Source organism: Babylonia areolata, chromosome 9 (genome assembly GCF_041734735.1).
Source record: "Babylonia areolata isolate BAREFJ2019XMU chromosome 9, ASM4173473v1, whole genome shotgun sequence".
In the NCBI taxonomy this organism is placed as follows: Eukaryota; Metazoa; Mollusca; class Gastropoda; order Neogastropoda; family Buccinidae; genus Babylonia; species Babylonia areolata.
Genome location: NC_134884.1, coordinates 27064249 through 27078515, shown reverse-complemented (window position 1 = coordinate 27078515; position 14267 = coordinate 27064249). Strand labels below are relative to the sequence as shown.

At 42.3% G+C, this 14267-nt stretch overlaps 1 protein-coding gene across 1 annotated transcript in view; it reads right to left on the bottom strand.

Annotated features, from left to right (window-relative positions):
* Positions 1–4770: 4770 nt before the first annotated feature.
* Positions 4771–14267, bottom strand: part of LOC143286176 (engulfment and cell motility protein 1-like) — a 52170-nt gene continuing 42673 nt past the window's right edge. Inside the window, exons 18-20 of the mRNA XM_076593794.1 lie at positions 14148–14227; positions 12636–12764; positions 4771–11004 (exon numbers count right to left, since the gene is read on the bottom strand). Of these exons, the coding sequence (XP_076449909.1) occupies positions 10846–11004; positions 12636–12764; positions 14148–14227 (368 nt within the window). The 3' untranslated portion in view covers positions 4771–10845. The remainder of the gene's footprint in view (positions 11005–12635; positions 12765–14147; positions 14228–14267) is intronic.

Here is a 14267-nt window from a genome sequence, read left to right as displayed (position 1 = left end):
CTTCATGTGGTGGAGCCGTTTCCACGGAGATGGAGAAGGGGCGAAGGTGAGTAACCGGCGCCCTAAAACCATTCGCTTTGAGGCAAATGGTGCTCATCAGCAATGGGAAGCAGTCCGTCTAGAGAAAAGAAAACTGATTCCAAACATCCACTGCCTTGTAGCTATACCCTCTTAAGAGAAAGGCTGCAGGAGTCAAACCTGAGGAAAAAACATGGGCAAGTGATAATCTTCAGACTGCAGACCTTGGCTGGCAGATCACTCACGAGAGGGAAACTTGGACCCAAAAAAACAGTGCTGAAGACGGATATAGTGGACCCCTTTGGCACATAACAGTGGAACAATGCAACAATGTTATGAATGGACAACCTCAAATATTTTCAAGATGGATGATGTATGCAGCTAATCCAGAGCCAAGACACCCCAGGCCATGCCCCTCCCATGCCTCAGCCAGTCAGCACCCTGTTCCCACAGTTAAGAGCCAGGACCCTCTCTCCCCTCCTCCTTCATTTAATCCCTTGACTGCTGCTCACGAGTATGCTCGTCTGTGAAGGGCTGTCACCTCACTGAGGTAAGACAGCTTACAGGTCAGGACGTCAGTGAAGGGCTTTCACCTCACTGAAATAAGACAGCTTACAGGTCAGGACGTCAGTGAAGGGCTGTCAACTCACTGAGATTGGACAGCTTACAGGTCAGGACGTCAGTGAAGGGCTGTCACCTCACTGAGATAAGACAGCTTACAGGTCAGGACGTCAGTGAAGGGCTGTCACCTCACAAAGACAGCTTACAGGTCAGGACGTCAGTGAAGGGCTGTCAACTCACTGAGATAAGACAGCTTACAGGTCAGGACGTCAGTGAAGGGCTGTCAACTCATTAAGATAGGACAGCTTACAGGTCAGGACGTCAGTGAAGGGCTGTCAACTCACTGAGATAAGACAGCTTACAGGTCAGGAGGTCAGTGAAGGGCTGTCACCTCATTGAGATAAGACAGCTTACAGGTCGGGACATCAGTGAAGGGCTGTCAACTCACTGAGATAAGACAGCTTACAGGTCAGGACATCAGTGAAGGGCTGTCACCTCACTGAAATAAGACAGCTTACAGGTCAGGACATCAGTGAAGGGCTGTCAACTCACTGAGATAAGACAGCTTACAGGTCAGGACATCAGTGAAGGGCTGTCACCTCACTGAAATAAGACAGCTTACAGGTCAGGACATCAGTGAAGGGCTGTCAACTCACTGAGATAAGACAGCTTACAGGTCAGGACATCAGTGAAGGGCTGTCAACTCACTAAGATAGGACAGCTTACAGGTCAGGACGTCAGTGAAGGGCTGTCACCTCACTGAGATAAGACAGCTTACAGGTCAGGACGTCAGTGAAGGGCTGTCACCTCACTGAGATAAGACAGCTTACAGGTCGGGAAGTCAGTGAAGGGCTGTCACCTCATTGAGATAAGACAGCTTACAGGTCGGGAAGTCAGTGAAGGGCTGTCACCTCACTGAGATAGGACAGCTTACAGGTCAGGATGTCAGTGAAGGGCTGTCAACTCATTGAGATAGGACAGCTTACAGTTCAGAACGTCAGTGAAGGGCTGTCACCTCACTGAGAAATGACAGCTTACAGGTCAGGACATCAGTGAAGGGCTATCACCTCACTGAAATAACAGAATGGAGGTTACAGGTCAGGATGTCAGGGTTTACTATCTATTTGAACTTCTTCTTCTTGCACTACTTTTGTTGGGCACAATCAGTAAGCACCATTGCCTTTCAAACTCATGCAAAACTGATCTCATTTCTTCAATGTTCAGCAGTCAAAAAGGTTAACAACATCTGTAAGTTTATGTATATAAAAAAACAAAAAAAAAAACATTATCTATTCATCAATGAATGAGTCATCTTTCTGTAGCCATTTTCCAGTGCAAAGGCAAAATTTCAGGTCAGGAACATCAAACAAGATTTTAAAATGATGTCCATAAGAAAACTGGTGAACAAGTCTTTTTCAGGTCTTGTCCTTGTGCTTCAAAAACATGCGCCTCCACTCGTTTCTCTCACTCGGTCTCCCTCTGAATGATTATGATATGTTGTTGAAGTCTGTGTGGTCAGCGACACGAAAACACTCATCAGCAGAGTGAGATAACGAGGAACAGTCAACTAGGCACTCATTCAAAAATATCTTCTTTCTTTTATTTTAACAAATCCCATATTTTCCTTTCTTCTACGTCCTCGGAACAGTTAATGCTGAGGGGTGTAACGAGCTGAATTAGGGAAAAGGGAAAGTAAACAGAAAAAGAAAAAGGAAAGAAAAGGGAAAAGGAAAGGGGAAAGGAAAGGAAACAGGGAAAAGGAAAGGGGAAAGGAAAGGAAACAGGGGAAAGGAAAGGGGAAAGGAAAGGAGAAAGGAAAGAAAAGGGGAAAGGAAAGGAAACAGGGGAAAGGAAAGGAAACATGGGAAAGGAAAGGAGAAAGGAAAGGAGAAAGGAAAGGAAACGGGGGAAAGGAAAGGAAACGGGGGAAAGGAAAGGAAACAGGAAAGGAAAGGGGAAAGGAAAGGAAACAGGGGAAAGGAAAGGAAACATGGGAAAGGAAAGAAAGGGGAAAAGGAAAGGAAACATGGGAAAGGAAAGAAAAGGGGAAGGGAAAGAAAAGGGGAAAGGAAAGGGGAAAGGAAAGGAAACATGGGAAAGGAAAGAAAAGGGGAAAGGAAGGGAAAGGAAAGGAAACATGGGAAAGGAAAGGAAACATGGGAAGGGAAAGGAAAGAAAAGGGGAAAGGAAACATGGGAAAGGAAAGAAAAGGGGAAAGGAAAGGAAACATGGGAAAGGAAAGAAAAGGGGAAAGGAAAGAAAAGGGGAAAAAGGAAAGGAAACATGGGAAAGGAAAGGGGAAAGGAAAGGAAGCAGGGGAAAGGAAAGGAAAGAAAAGGGAAAAAGGAAAGGAAACAGGGAAAGGAAAACAGAAAGGGAAAAACAAAACCCCCACCTGTGGTGGGGTCATGTGAGTCCAGATGAAGGTAGGGTGAGGGTCCCAGAGCACAGCTTACAACTGCACAGAAAATAGGTAAACCAAAAACAAAACAAAAAAGTGGAAAACACACCAAAAAATAAAATAAATAAATAAATAAATAGAAGGAGGGAGAGACAGAGAGTAAAGACTTAAACCTCTTAACAACCTGGCATGGTTACAAAAAAAACAAGGAACATGCACAGAATGTTACTGTAACAGCAGGAGGTTTCTTATTCATTGGGGAAGTAGAGGGGGGTTTGTTGATCTGATCAGCAATAATACATATATACTTACTGATTTTTTTTTCCTCCTAGGGGTGGGTAGGTAGGTGGTGGAGAGTGTGGGGTTGTGCCTGGACCTCATCTGACATCAGCATAATATTTGTTGAGTTTGTTTTTTTGCTGTGACAAGAAGATTGTTACTGTCAGACCTGACACTGTTCTCTGTGTGCATAGACAACAAGGCAGTGGACGGTACTTTGTGAACCTTGGTGGTGCAAGAGTTTCTGCAGTCATTCAAGGGGAAAACAAAAACTGCACTGACAAATACAAAATCATGTTGCTTGTTTATCATTATCGCCTTGGTGACTGCACGCATGGGGCTATTTCTGGGACACACTTACAACTCTTTCTCCTCACGCCCCCAAGTCCACAAGGAGGAAACGACTGCACTGATAAATCTTTGTCTTTGTTAGCAGGCTGCTACTACCATGTTCATACGTGGGCTTTAATGTGTACAGCTGTTTTTATCCCTACCATGTTGGCAGTCATATTCAGTTTTTTGGTGTGACTGACTAATCAAATCGTGCTGTTATCTATCATAGCCCTGCCATCTGCATAGTAGCTTTTTCTGGGCTGTGCAGACAACTCTTTCCATTCCACCCCCCACCCCCCATGCAATTGGAATGAACTTCCTCTTTTGCTTCGTCAAGTCTCCACACTCGGCTCTTTCAAGTGTGGCCTTAAAACCCACCTCTTCCCAAAACAAACAGTTGAAATAATGATAAACAGTTGATAATAGTTTGAAAAATAAAATAAAACAGGTCAGCAAAGACGGACATCCAACAAAACTAGCTTGAGGCGAGCTGCATGATACAGAGAACAATTTTTCCTTTTTTGTTGGAAAAAAAAAAATTACCATCCTTGAATTGAAAAAACACACAACATCAACGAACGAACAAACCAAAAAAATGACACACACAAAAAAGATAAGAATACAGATATCAAGAAACAAAAACAAACAAAACTAAAATTTCCCATTCAACAAAATTTTCCGTTTTACAGTAGCAGCTATCAAGTGAAGCCCTCACAGTACAGTAGCTGTCCTATTCTGTATCAATGACCCTAGCTAGCACCTGCAATAAACCAGTGTTGATCTGTGAACACCTTCAGTTTAAGTAAGTGTTGAAAGAGTGTGGACTGATCCATATACACTTCGGAAAAAAAAAAACAAGAGGAAAAAAAAAAAAAAGGAAGGAGCTGACTCCTCACCTTGGAATACACCCAAAGTACTGGTCAGGCCTTGTGAACAGCGACGATGGACTGGACAGGATCCTCAACCGTCTATGACTGATGTGTGCAATGTTCATTCCATCACACGAATCATGATGATGACACTAGATCCACACCTCAAGTCAGTGAAGTAACATAACAACACCTTGATGATGGTGATGTTTATGATCAATACAAATGACCTGGAAGTATCCTATGCCTTCAAAATGCATCAGAAGGCGGGGGAGGAAGGGGAAGGGGGGTGGGGGGGGGAGACAAAACTGTCACTCATGATAAAAAATTTTTTAAAAATTAAAAAACAAAAAAACCTGGAAGTTTAGTGAGCAGTGAACACACTGTCGATGTACAAAGGGGGAATGATCAGTCATGTTACACACAGTTATAAATCTATACAAGACACAGGATGGTTCAGCTCCTCGAATGATCTCCCCCCCCCACTGCATCTTTACAACATACAAAACAGAACAAAAAAAAACAACTAAGTACTTTTTAGATGATACTGTTTACAAGTGACTGGAACTGAAGACTCGTATCAAACTCTTTAACTAAACATAAGAACCTGAGACCAGTTATTATTATACGTGACCAGCGGTCTTCGTTTTCCTTTTTCTTGAGTTTTCTTTTCACAATTCTTTTTTTTTTTTTTTTCCAGTTACACGTTTTTGAATCACTTTAATCAGAAATTCAACATCATGGTTTGAAAATGAGCAGTGACACTACAGACCCTACTTGATGGACACAACATTAAACTATGACAAGCACTGCTCGAAGTGGGGACAAGCACCTTGGTTGAACAAAAGGTCGTATCTTTGTGAACAAACAAATCTCAGGAAATAGTAAAACAAAAGGTCTTACAAGTTTAACATGCCTTTACAAGTATTTACAACATAACAAACTACACCTGTCTTACTCCTATATACATGTACATTACTATTTTGAGAAATAAAAAGTATAAATAATCAAAATACACCTCAAACATCATAAATACATTCACAATAAAAAATAATAAAAAACAGTGGGTTTTGGGGTTTTTTTTTTTTTACACGCACACACACACACAAAATGTGATGTCTGTATTTGTGAATGGGTTTTCTTTTAACTTTGCAATGCATCATGGGAATTACGGAGTTTCACTCCCTGAAATACAAAACGTGATTTTCTCCCCCTTCCCTCCCTCATTCTGTCATCAGATTCAGATTTAACAAATATGCTCACTTACAATGCGAGGGTGAGGTTGTTAGCTTTGGTATAAATCATCATTCACAAACACCAGTTTCTCACACACCAAATCAAACCAAACACCAAGCAGGTCTCTAACATGTACATATATATACATATATATAAAAACTGCATCACTGCCAATACGCTAAATATTCTTATCCATGTATATATGTATTTCAGTCTGCTAACTGGACTACAGAGCATAATCAGATACCTAGCCCTAAAATCTCTAAAACTAGGGGTTTTTTTTATTCACTCTTACATAAGCAAATACAGCAGCAAAACTGGAATTGTCTGAACCAATGTTTACAGCTGCTCTGTTCTGGACTGACATGTATGTTTGTTTGCTTTTAGCTTCAGGTTTTGGCAATGAAGAAGAAAACTTCAGTCTTGAAAAAAAAAAATTAAAAGAAAAAAAAAAAAAAAAATTTCAGGATGGTGAAGATGGCACACACTGACTTAATTACCAACAAACACATGCAAAAAATGATTTAAAAAAAAAAAAGGAAAACAGAAAGGACAAATACTGACATGCTCACATGTAGTATGCTCCTTGTCATATATATATACACCATTTAATTAATATGCATGTACATGAATGCATGCTCACACACACACACACACACACACACACAAAGAGTCTCTTACACACACACTCACACACACATATACACACCTTTCTAACTGAACACATATTTGTTTCCAAGACCACCAGAGGGGGGAAAAAAAGAAGAAAGAAGACACAGTGGCACAGACGCCACACCAACATCACCAACAGTCACAAACAGAAAAGTCCTAACTAATGCTGGAGCTGTGGAACCACCCACACACACATACATCGGTGGGCTAAGAATCCCTTTGGTACAACAACAACATTCCTTCCCTTCTACCTTCAGAACGAAGCATGAAGAACAAGACACAGTCAGGTGCCTGTGGTCAGCCAACACTTGATGCAGAGCTGTCAATTCAATGCACTCACTGCCTGTAACCAATCCAAGACTTTCACTGAACCAGATTTGCTGAGGAAGGTGGTGTTTGATCGCCAGTCGTGTCCGACGATGACCATCAGAACAGCAGAGGAGGCAACTGCTGTCCTGATGATCAGACCAGACTTTGATTACAGTGGAGAGTGTCTTGCCCAAGTTACATCCCCACTCTCTCTTGGCCAAGAGAGCTTTAGGACAGATGGGCGTTGGGATGGATCCCAAAGGCCAAATAGCTCGCAAGGCTGCAGCACTAAGAGCCAGTGCAGTTTTGCCTCCTGGTTTCAGAGTCATAGTCCTTCACAAAAGACTAAGCTGTAAATGACTTCCCATTGCAATGGAGAAACCATTGATCATGCAGCTCTCACTTTGCTGTTGGCCCAACTGTAAGCTTATTTCAATCTGTGACATAAGCGGAGCATTACGGAGGTGGTGTGAAACCACTGAAATATACAAATCAGTTCACCTTTGGAATATTAGTTTGGAAACTTTCTCCTGTATGTTTCCGGAATCAAAGAGCCTATATCAGTGAACAAGGACAGACACCCACAGATGCACTGGTCAAATGGTTACAGTGCACGGTTCTTGCTCCAGTTTCCTGAGTTTGATCCCTATCAGGCCTGGTGGGTTATGAGTGGAGATTTTTCCAATCTTCCAGGTCAACATATGTGCAGACCTGATCGCGCCTGAACCCTCCTGTTATGTACATGCACACTGAAGATCAAACACGCACGTTAAAGATCCTGTAATCCATGTCAGTGTTCAGTGAGTTGGGGAAACAAGAACATACCCAGCATGCACACTCCTTAAAAAAGATGTGTGTGCATGACTGAAACCTTACTGAATGACACAGGAAACAAATGATGATAACCTAATGGCAACTCCCAGTTGGCTTTACCAAGGTAGGCAGCCTGTTGAGTAAATGACCCTGTAAAGCATTTACAGCTTAGTGTCTGACCGAGGATAGGCGCGATATAAGTGTCCACACTGTCATCACTTACAAAACACCAACAACACACCTGCTAAAATGTACATTGTCCTGTTTTCTTTCAAAAAACCTTTGACTGCTGCTGACATGCATATGCTCATCAGTATAGCTTTGACACTTCACTGAGAAGTGAGATCAGATTCAGCTCACAGGTGAGGATGTCATTCATCATTCTTTATCTGCACTTTTATTTCTCATTCGACAGCATTGGATTTCTGAAACAAAATCAGTCACACTGCTTTGATAAGTGCAAAAAAGGTGGTGGTAACTGCACTTTCTTGTGATGCTGCACTGGTCATTTCATTATGGTTCAGCAGTGAAGGGCTTGACCCATTCAGCGCTGGGGAACTTAATGCCTTGGCAGGCTTCCATACCATACTGAAGCCGAATAAATGCAGAAAAAATATTCTGTTTTTCCTCCAAACTACATATGTAGCCATGTCCAGAAATACATTAGATGCAAGTTTTGACACCAGAGCAATGCTCAGGTGCATGACTCGATGAGCTTAAAAAAAAAAAAAAGAAAAAAAAAAGAGGAGGCCATCCTTTCAAAAAAGAAAGAAAAAAAAGAAAAAGAGAAGGGTTACACCACACACACAAAAATGTTTCCTTTTCTTATCCGTCACCGACATAACCATGCGGAATTTAAGAGAAACAAAGACAGAGGAAAGAGTATAAAAACAGAAATAAATGATACGAGATTCACAGGAAGTTAAGGATCACCTCACCCATTGAAACATTACACAGGTTTAACTTTTCTAGGCAAACAGAATTATACCAAACGATCTCTTATTTCACTGATGAACGTTAGTCCAGAACTGGACACATCAAACAGAAAGTTGCACATAAACAGAAACAATACTTATTTTCAAAAATCAGCAGACATTGGTAACAAAAAAACAAACAAACAACCTTTCTTTTAACAGGTCTGCAACTCTTTTGCAGTCAAGGCATCCATGACGGTTGAAGAACAGGGAGAAGGTGTGGAGGGTTCTCCGAGGGCTGACCGGTGGGCATAAATCCCTATTATGGCAGCTGCTTGCTACAAGAGGTGACCACTGCCTGGCTGAGAATGATAGCTGGGCACACAATGACCCACTTTGTCACAAAGATGCTCAGCTAAGGGAAAGGCAGATCAAGACGACTGACCATCAAAACCTTTGTAAGAAATTACTTATGTGTTTGTTTATTCATTTTAATCTTTATTTGCTGCTGTTAACACCACATACTTTCATAGTAAACAGTTGATCAATAATTGCTGACTATGCTAACAGATAACATCTACCATTATCATAAAGCTTTTTTTTCTTTCTTTTTTTTGTAGTAGAACACTGTTCTGAGCAAGCACTACAGCATTCATGGAAAATACTACTCAGTACATCTTTTTAATATCTAGGCAGGTATGTGTTGTGAACACATCAAGACACCTTTTTTTTCTTTCTTTCTTTTTTTTTCTTTTTTTTTTTTGCCATCCCATCATTTGCGCCATATCAGTGGTCACCAGGAGGACATCGGAACACAGTTGTCTTTTCCTAATAAAAGTTTGTCCATTCTTTGGTGGTGGTGTTTTTTCTTGCATATTTAAAATTTATACATATTTGTATCTTGAAATGTTATTTCCATGATGAGCGACCATTTCTAAAAACGACTGGATGGACAATCACATTACATTACTGACCTTTATTCATTTTTCACATTAGAAAAGAATGAAACAAAACAAAACAAAACCAACAACTGAACCCAACTGATAGGAAAAATAAAACAAAAACAAAAAAAATTAACATGAGAGCAACACTGGGTTGACACTTGGACAAAACAACAGTGAAAAAAAGAAAGAGAAAAACAATGATGACCCAGTCCAAGCCACCTCTCCCCCCCCCCCCCCCCATTTCCCCCCTCCTCCCCCTCCCCCCTACCCCTTCCATTTCAACATCTCCGGTGGAATGGTTCAGTGATTTTGCAAAAACCACACTGGTACACTGGGTTCCTGATCCACAGAAACCCAAATGTCAAAGAAAAAAAAAACAAGAAAAAAACCCCAAAAAACCAAAGAATCTTCCCACAGAGATTTTTCTGCTCAACACCCCTCCTCTTATTCCCTGTTCTCTCTCTCTCTGATCTGCAGCACATACATAAATACAGCAATGCCAAATCCATTTTCGCAAAAAAAAACCACCAAAAAAACCAACACAAATCCAGTCCTACCCTTCCCTACCAACACCAAAGCAGTACGCTTTTTCTCTTATCTCCTGCACATACGTACAATGCCTAGTTACATTTTACAAAAAATATGAATGCAGTCCATCCCTGCCCTACCGCCACCAAAGCCGACTACGCTTCACTGATTAACTTCCTTTGGTATGGCTCTGACATCCACACAACAGCTGACCCGTCGTCAACAAATGGTGACCGAAAAAAACTGAACAGCGGTTGAAATATTACAAGTAAGTACTTTTTTTCTTCTTTTTTTTTAATTAAAAAGTGTACAATAACACATCCGGACTAAAGCAGAAAACAACTGATCAATCCAAAAACTTGTCAACACAACTTCAATCACACAACAAACCCAAACATACTCCAAAAACACAATCCAGCTTTTAAAAGTAGGTCCAGCCCAGAACAAACAGGAAAACAAAACCAACAATGAAAAAAAAAAAAAAAAAAAAAGTTTTTGATTCCTTGTTAATTAAACTGGTCTTGATTATAAGTGAATTTTTCTTCTTTTTTTTTTTTTAGCAGGTGGTTGCATGGATGAACCGTTCATTCAGTAACTCCAGTTTCAGTTTCAATTGCATGGAGGTGTCAAAAGCGTGTGGGATGATCCACACATACTACACCACATCTGTCAGCTGTGACGGAAAAAAAAAAAAGAAAAAAAAAGGAACAGATGCCCGACCTTCGCATGAATCCAAAGAATCAAACATGCCAGTCAGGACTTTGAGTAACTCCTCCCCACAAACGGTGTGAATCTTGCCCCCCATCTTCCCTCTGTCCTGTGCTGCAGCCTCAAGTGTGTGTGTTTGTGACACACGACACACACACCCAGCATATGTGTGTGTGTGTGTGTGTTCCAGACAACAACAACACACACACACCCAAAGCAGCAGCAGCAGCAGCAGCAAGCGAGCGAGGAAGGGGCGGACGTCACAACAGGTTCATGTAGGCGAAGTTGAAGTTGTCTGGCTCTGGGGGGAGGGGTGGGGGGTCCGCAGGGATCTGAAGACCCTCAGTGTCCAGCAGGCGGATCTTTATCTCCATGGACAGCAGCATCTCCATGTCCTGCTCCACACGCCCGCTCCCCATCTGCACACACACACACACACCAGGTGTTCTGCACGGTGGGGAACGGTCAGTGTGCTTCACCAAAGGTAATGATCGAAACAGTCATCGTACTAATAAAAACACACATACTGGTGCTGTGAGGATATGGGATGGAAAACAGGCACACACACACACACACACACAAACACACACACACACACACACACACACACAGCCACACTTTGGGGAACCACCATCAGTGTTATACCGAGGATAATGAGAGCAACAGTGATGGATGATACTGATGCCATGAGGATAAGGGATAGAAACACGCACACACACGCACACACACACACACACACACACACACACATAGGGCCAAACAATGAGGAACCATCATCAGTGTGTTATACTGACCATAATGACAGCAACAGTGATGATACTGATGCTGTGAGAATAAGGGATGGAAACTCACACACACACACACACACACACACACACAAGGCGTAACATTGGGAAACCACTGTCAGTGTAACACAGAGGATAATGATGGCAACAATCATGATTTTGATGCTGTGAGGATAAGGGATGGAAACACACACACATACACATACTCACACAGAATTTGAGGATAATAATGGTGATGATACTAATGCTGTGAAAATAAGGGATGGAAACACAGACACACACACACACACACACACACACACACACACACACACACAATTTCTCAATCCATATACACTCTACCACATCTGCTAGGCAGATGCCTGACCATTAGCATAATCCAACACGCTAGTCAGGCCTTCAGTGGAATGGTGGCTATATATATATATATATATATATATATATATATATATATATATATATATATATATATATATATGTGTGTGTGTGTGTGTGTGTGTGTGTGTGAATTTGTGAACCTCATACAGCACTTGCAGCCCTCACGAGTCATAGTACTAAGGATTGTGATAACAACAGTGATGATACTGGCAAACAGTGTCCAACGCTCACCCACTCACACACTAACGTGCATGCACACTTGCAGACACACACACACACACACACACACATGCACACACACACACACACACAAACACACACACAACCACATCACACACACATACACACACATCACACACACACAAGCGTGCACACACACACAACCACATCACACAAACATATCACACAAACATATCACACAAACACATTCACATCACACACACAAACACGCACACACACCACATCACATCACACACACACACACAAACACACACACACACACACAGGCACACACACACACACACACACATCTCACACACAATGACACTACCACAGTACAGTTCAGTTCAGTTCAGTTTCTCAAAGAGGCGTCACTGCGTTCAGACAAATCCATATACGCTACACCACATCTGCTATGCAGATGCCTGGCCAGCAGCGTAACCCAATGCGCTTAGTCAGGCCTTGAGAAAAAAAACAACAACAAACAAACAAAAAAACAAACAAAAAACAACAGAAACGGCGCTGGAACTGCGATGGACGAACCCAGGTGTGGCCGTGTATGGGGGAATCTCAATAAGCGGCGTGGGAGTAATGCCACTGAAACGGTGCAGATGATGGGGCAGCAAAAAAAAAACAAACAAACAAACAAAAAACAGAAATGGACTGACCTCATTTCCCAGCAAGGCATTCAACCCGTCACACCACATGTCGTATTCATACTCCGCCCCCGCGATGAAACAGATCTGATCTTCCTCTGCCTCCGTCACTATACTGAAGGCCAGTCTGCTCCCTTGGTTCTGAGAAAAGGGAACAGCAAAAAGAAATACATAAACACATAAATTACCCCTCAGAAAGACACACAGATCTTCCTACTATAAGACATTTCACACAGGAAAACTCTGTTGAGACCTGGGGGTGAGTCCTGTCAATGTCTTCGGTGTCGGCAGATTCATGTGGTGCTGTTGTTGGGAGGGACGTGGTGGTGGTCTCCACTCTGAGAGGGACGCTCACTCAAGTCTGGCTCTGCGACTAAGCCATCATTGTCGTCAGCAGGGGGCTTAGTAGATGGTGTCCTAAGTACGTTAAATCAGAACAGGCACCACTGAACACCGCCAAAGTGACTCAGCAGCAGTGCATGGTCTCCTCTGGTGTGTGGCCTCCTGGCGACCTAACATCGATGGTTCCCTGTGGACTGCCGACACTGGGAGTGTGACAGACGAACCCGGGTGTGGCTGTGTTTGGGGGACTCGGAATGAGCAGCGTGGGAGCAATGCCACTGAAACGGTGCAGATGACAGGGCAGCAAAAAAACAAAACCTCTGTTGAGACCAAACAGTAATGCAATGCAATAAATGCAGTGCAATAAAATGCAATGTAATGCCTGCAATACAATACAACAAAATACAATACAATGTGATACAATACAACACAATGCAATTCAATACAATGCCATGCAATTCAACACAGCACAACACAATACAACACAATAACAATACAACACAATGCAAAAAATTAACAACCGAATTCCAATGATCAATGAAAGACACACAGCTCCCAACTACACTAAGTGGCTTGTGCCATGAACTGCTTTGTTGTTACTGTTGTTGTTCTTTTTTTCTTTATATATTCTGAAACAGACAGAATATCTCCCTTCACCTCACCTTCTGAACACATAGAAAGATGAAGTATGCATTAGCTCGCTGCAACTTACATTGTGCCTAGCTTGCTAAGGAAGGTCTAAAACACACACAACCCTGAACGCATTGAAAGAAAATTATGCATTTGCTTGCTATCACCTACACTGTACCAAGCCTGCAAAGGAAGGTCTTAAACACACACAATCCTGACTGCACTGAAAGAAAAAGTATGCATTAGCTCGCTATTACTTTCATTGTGCCTAGCCTGCAAAGGAAGGTCTTAAACACACACAACCCTGAACACATAGAAAGAAAAAGTTATAGTATGCTTTAGCTCGCTCGCTGCAACTTACATTGTGCCTAGCCTGCAAAGGAAGGTCTTAAACACACACAACCCTGAACACATAGAAAGACAAAACTATGCATTAGCTTGCTATCACCTACATTGTACCTAGCGTGCAACAGGAGGTCTTAAACACACACAACCCTGAACGCATTGAGAGAAAGCAAGGAAGGCAGTGCAGTGAGAGGCCACTTGACTTACCCCCCGACGCACCACCCCCCTACCCCCAACATGGGGACAGTCCTTGCCCGTCACCAGTCGCTGAATGTCCACCACTGGCACTGTACACACACACACACACACACACACACGCACACACAC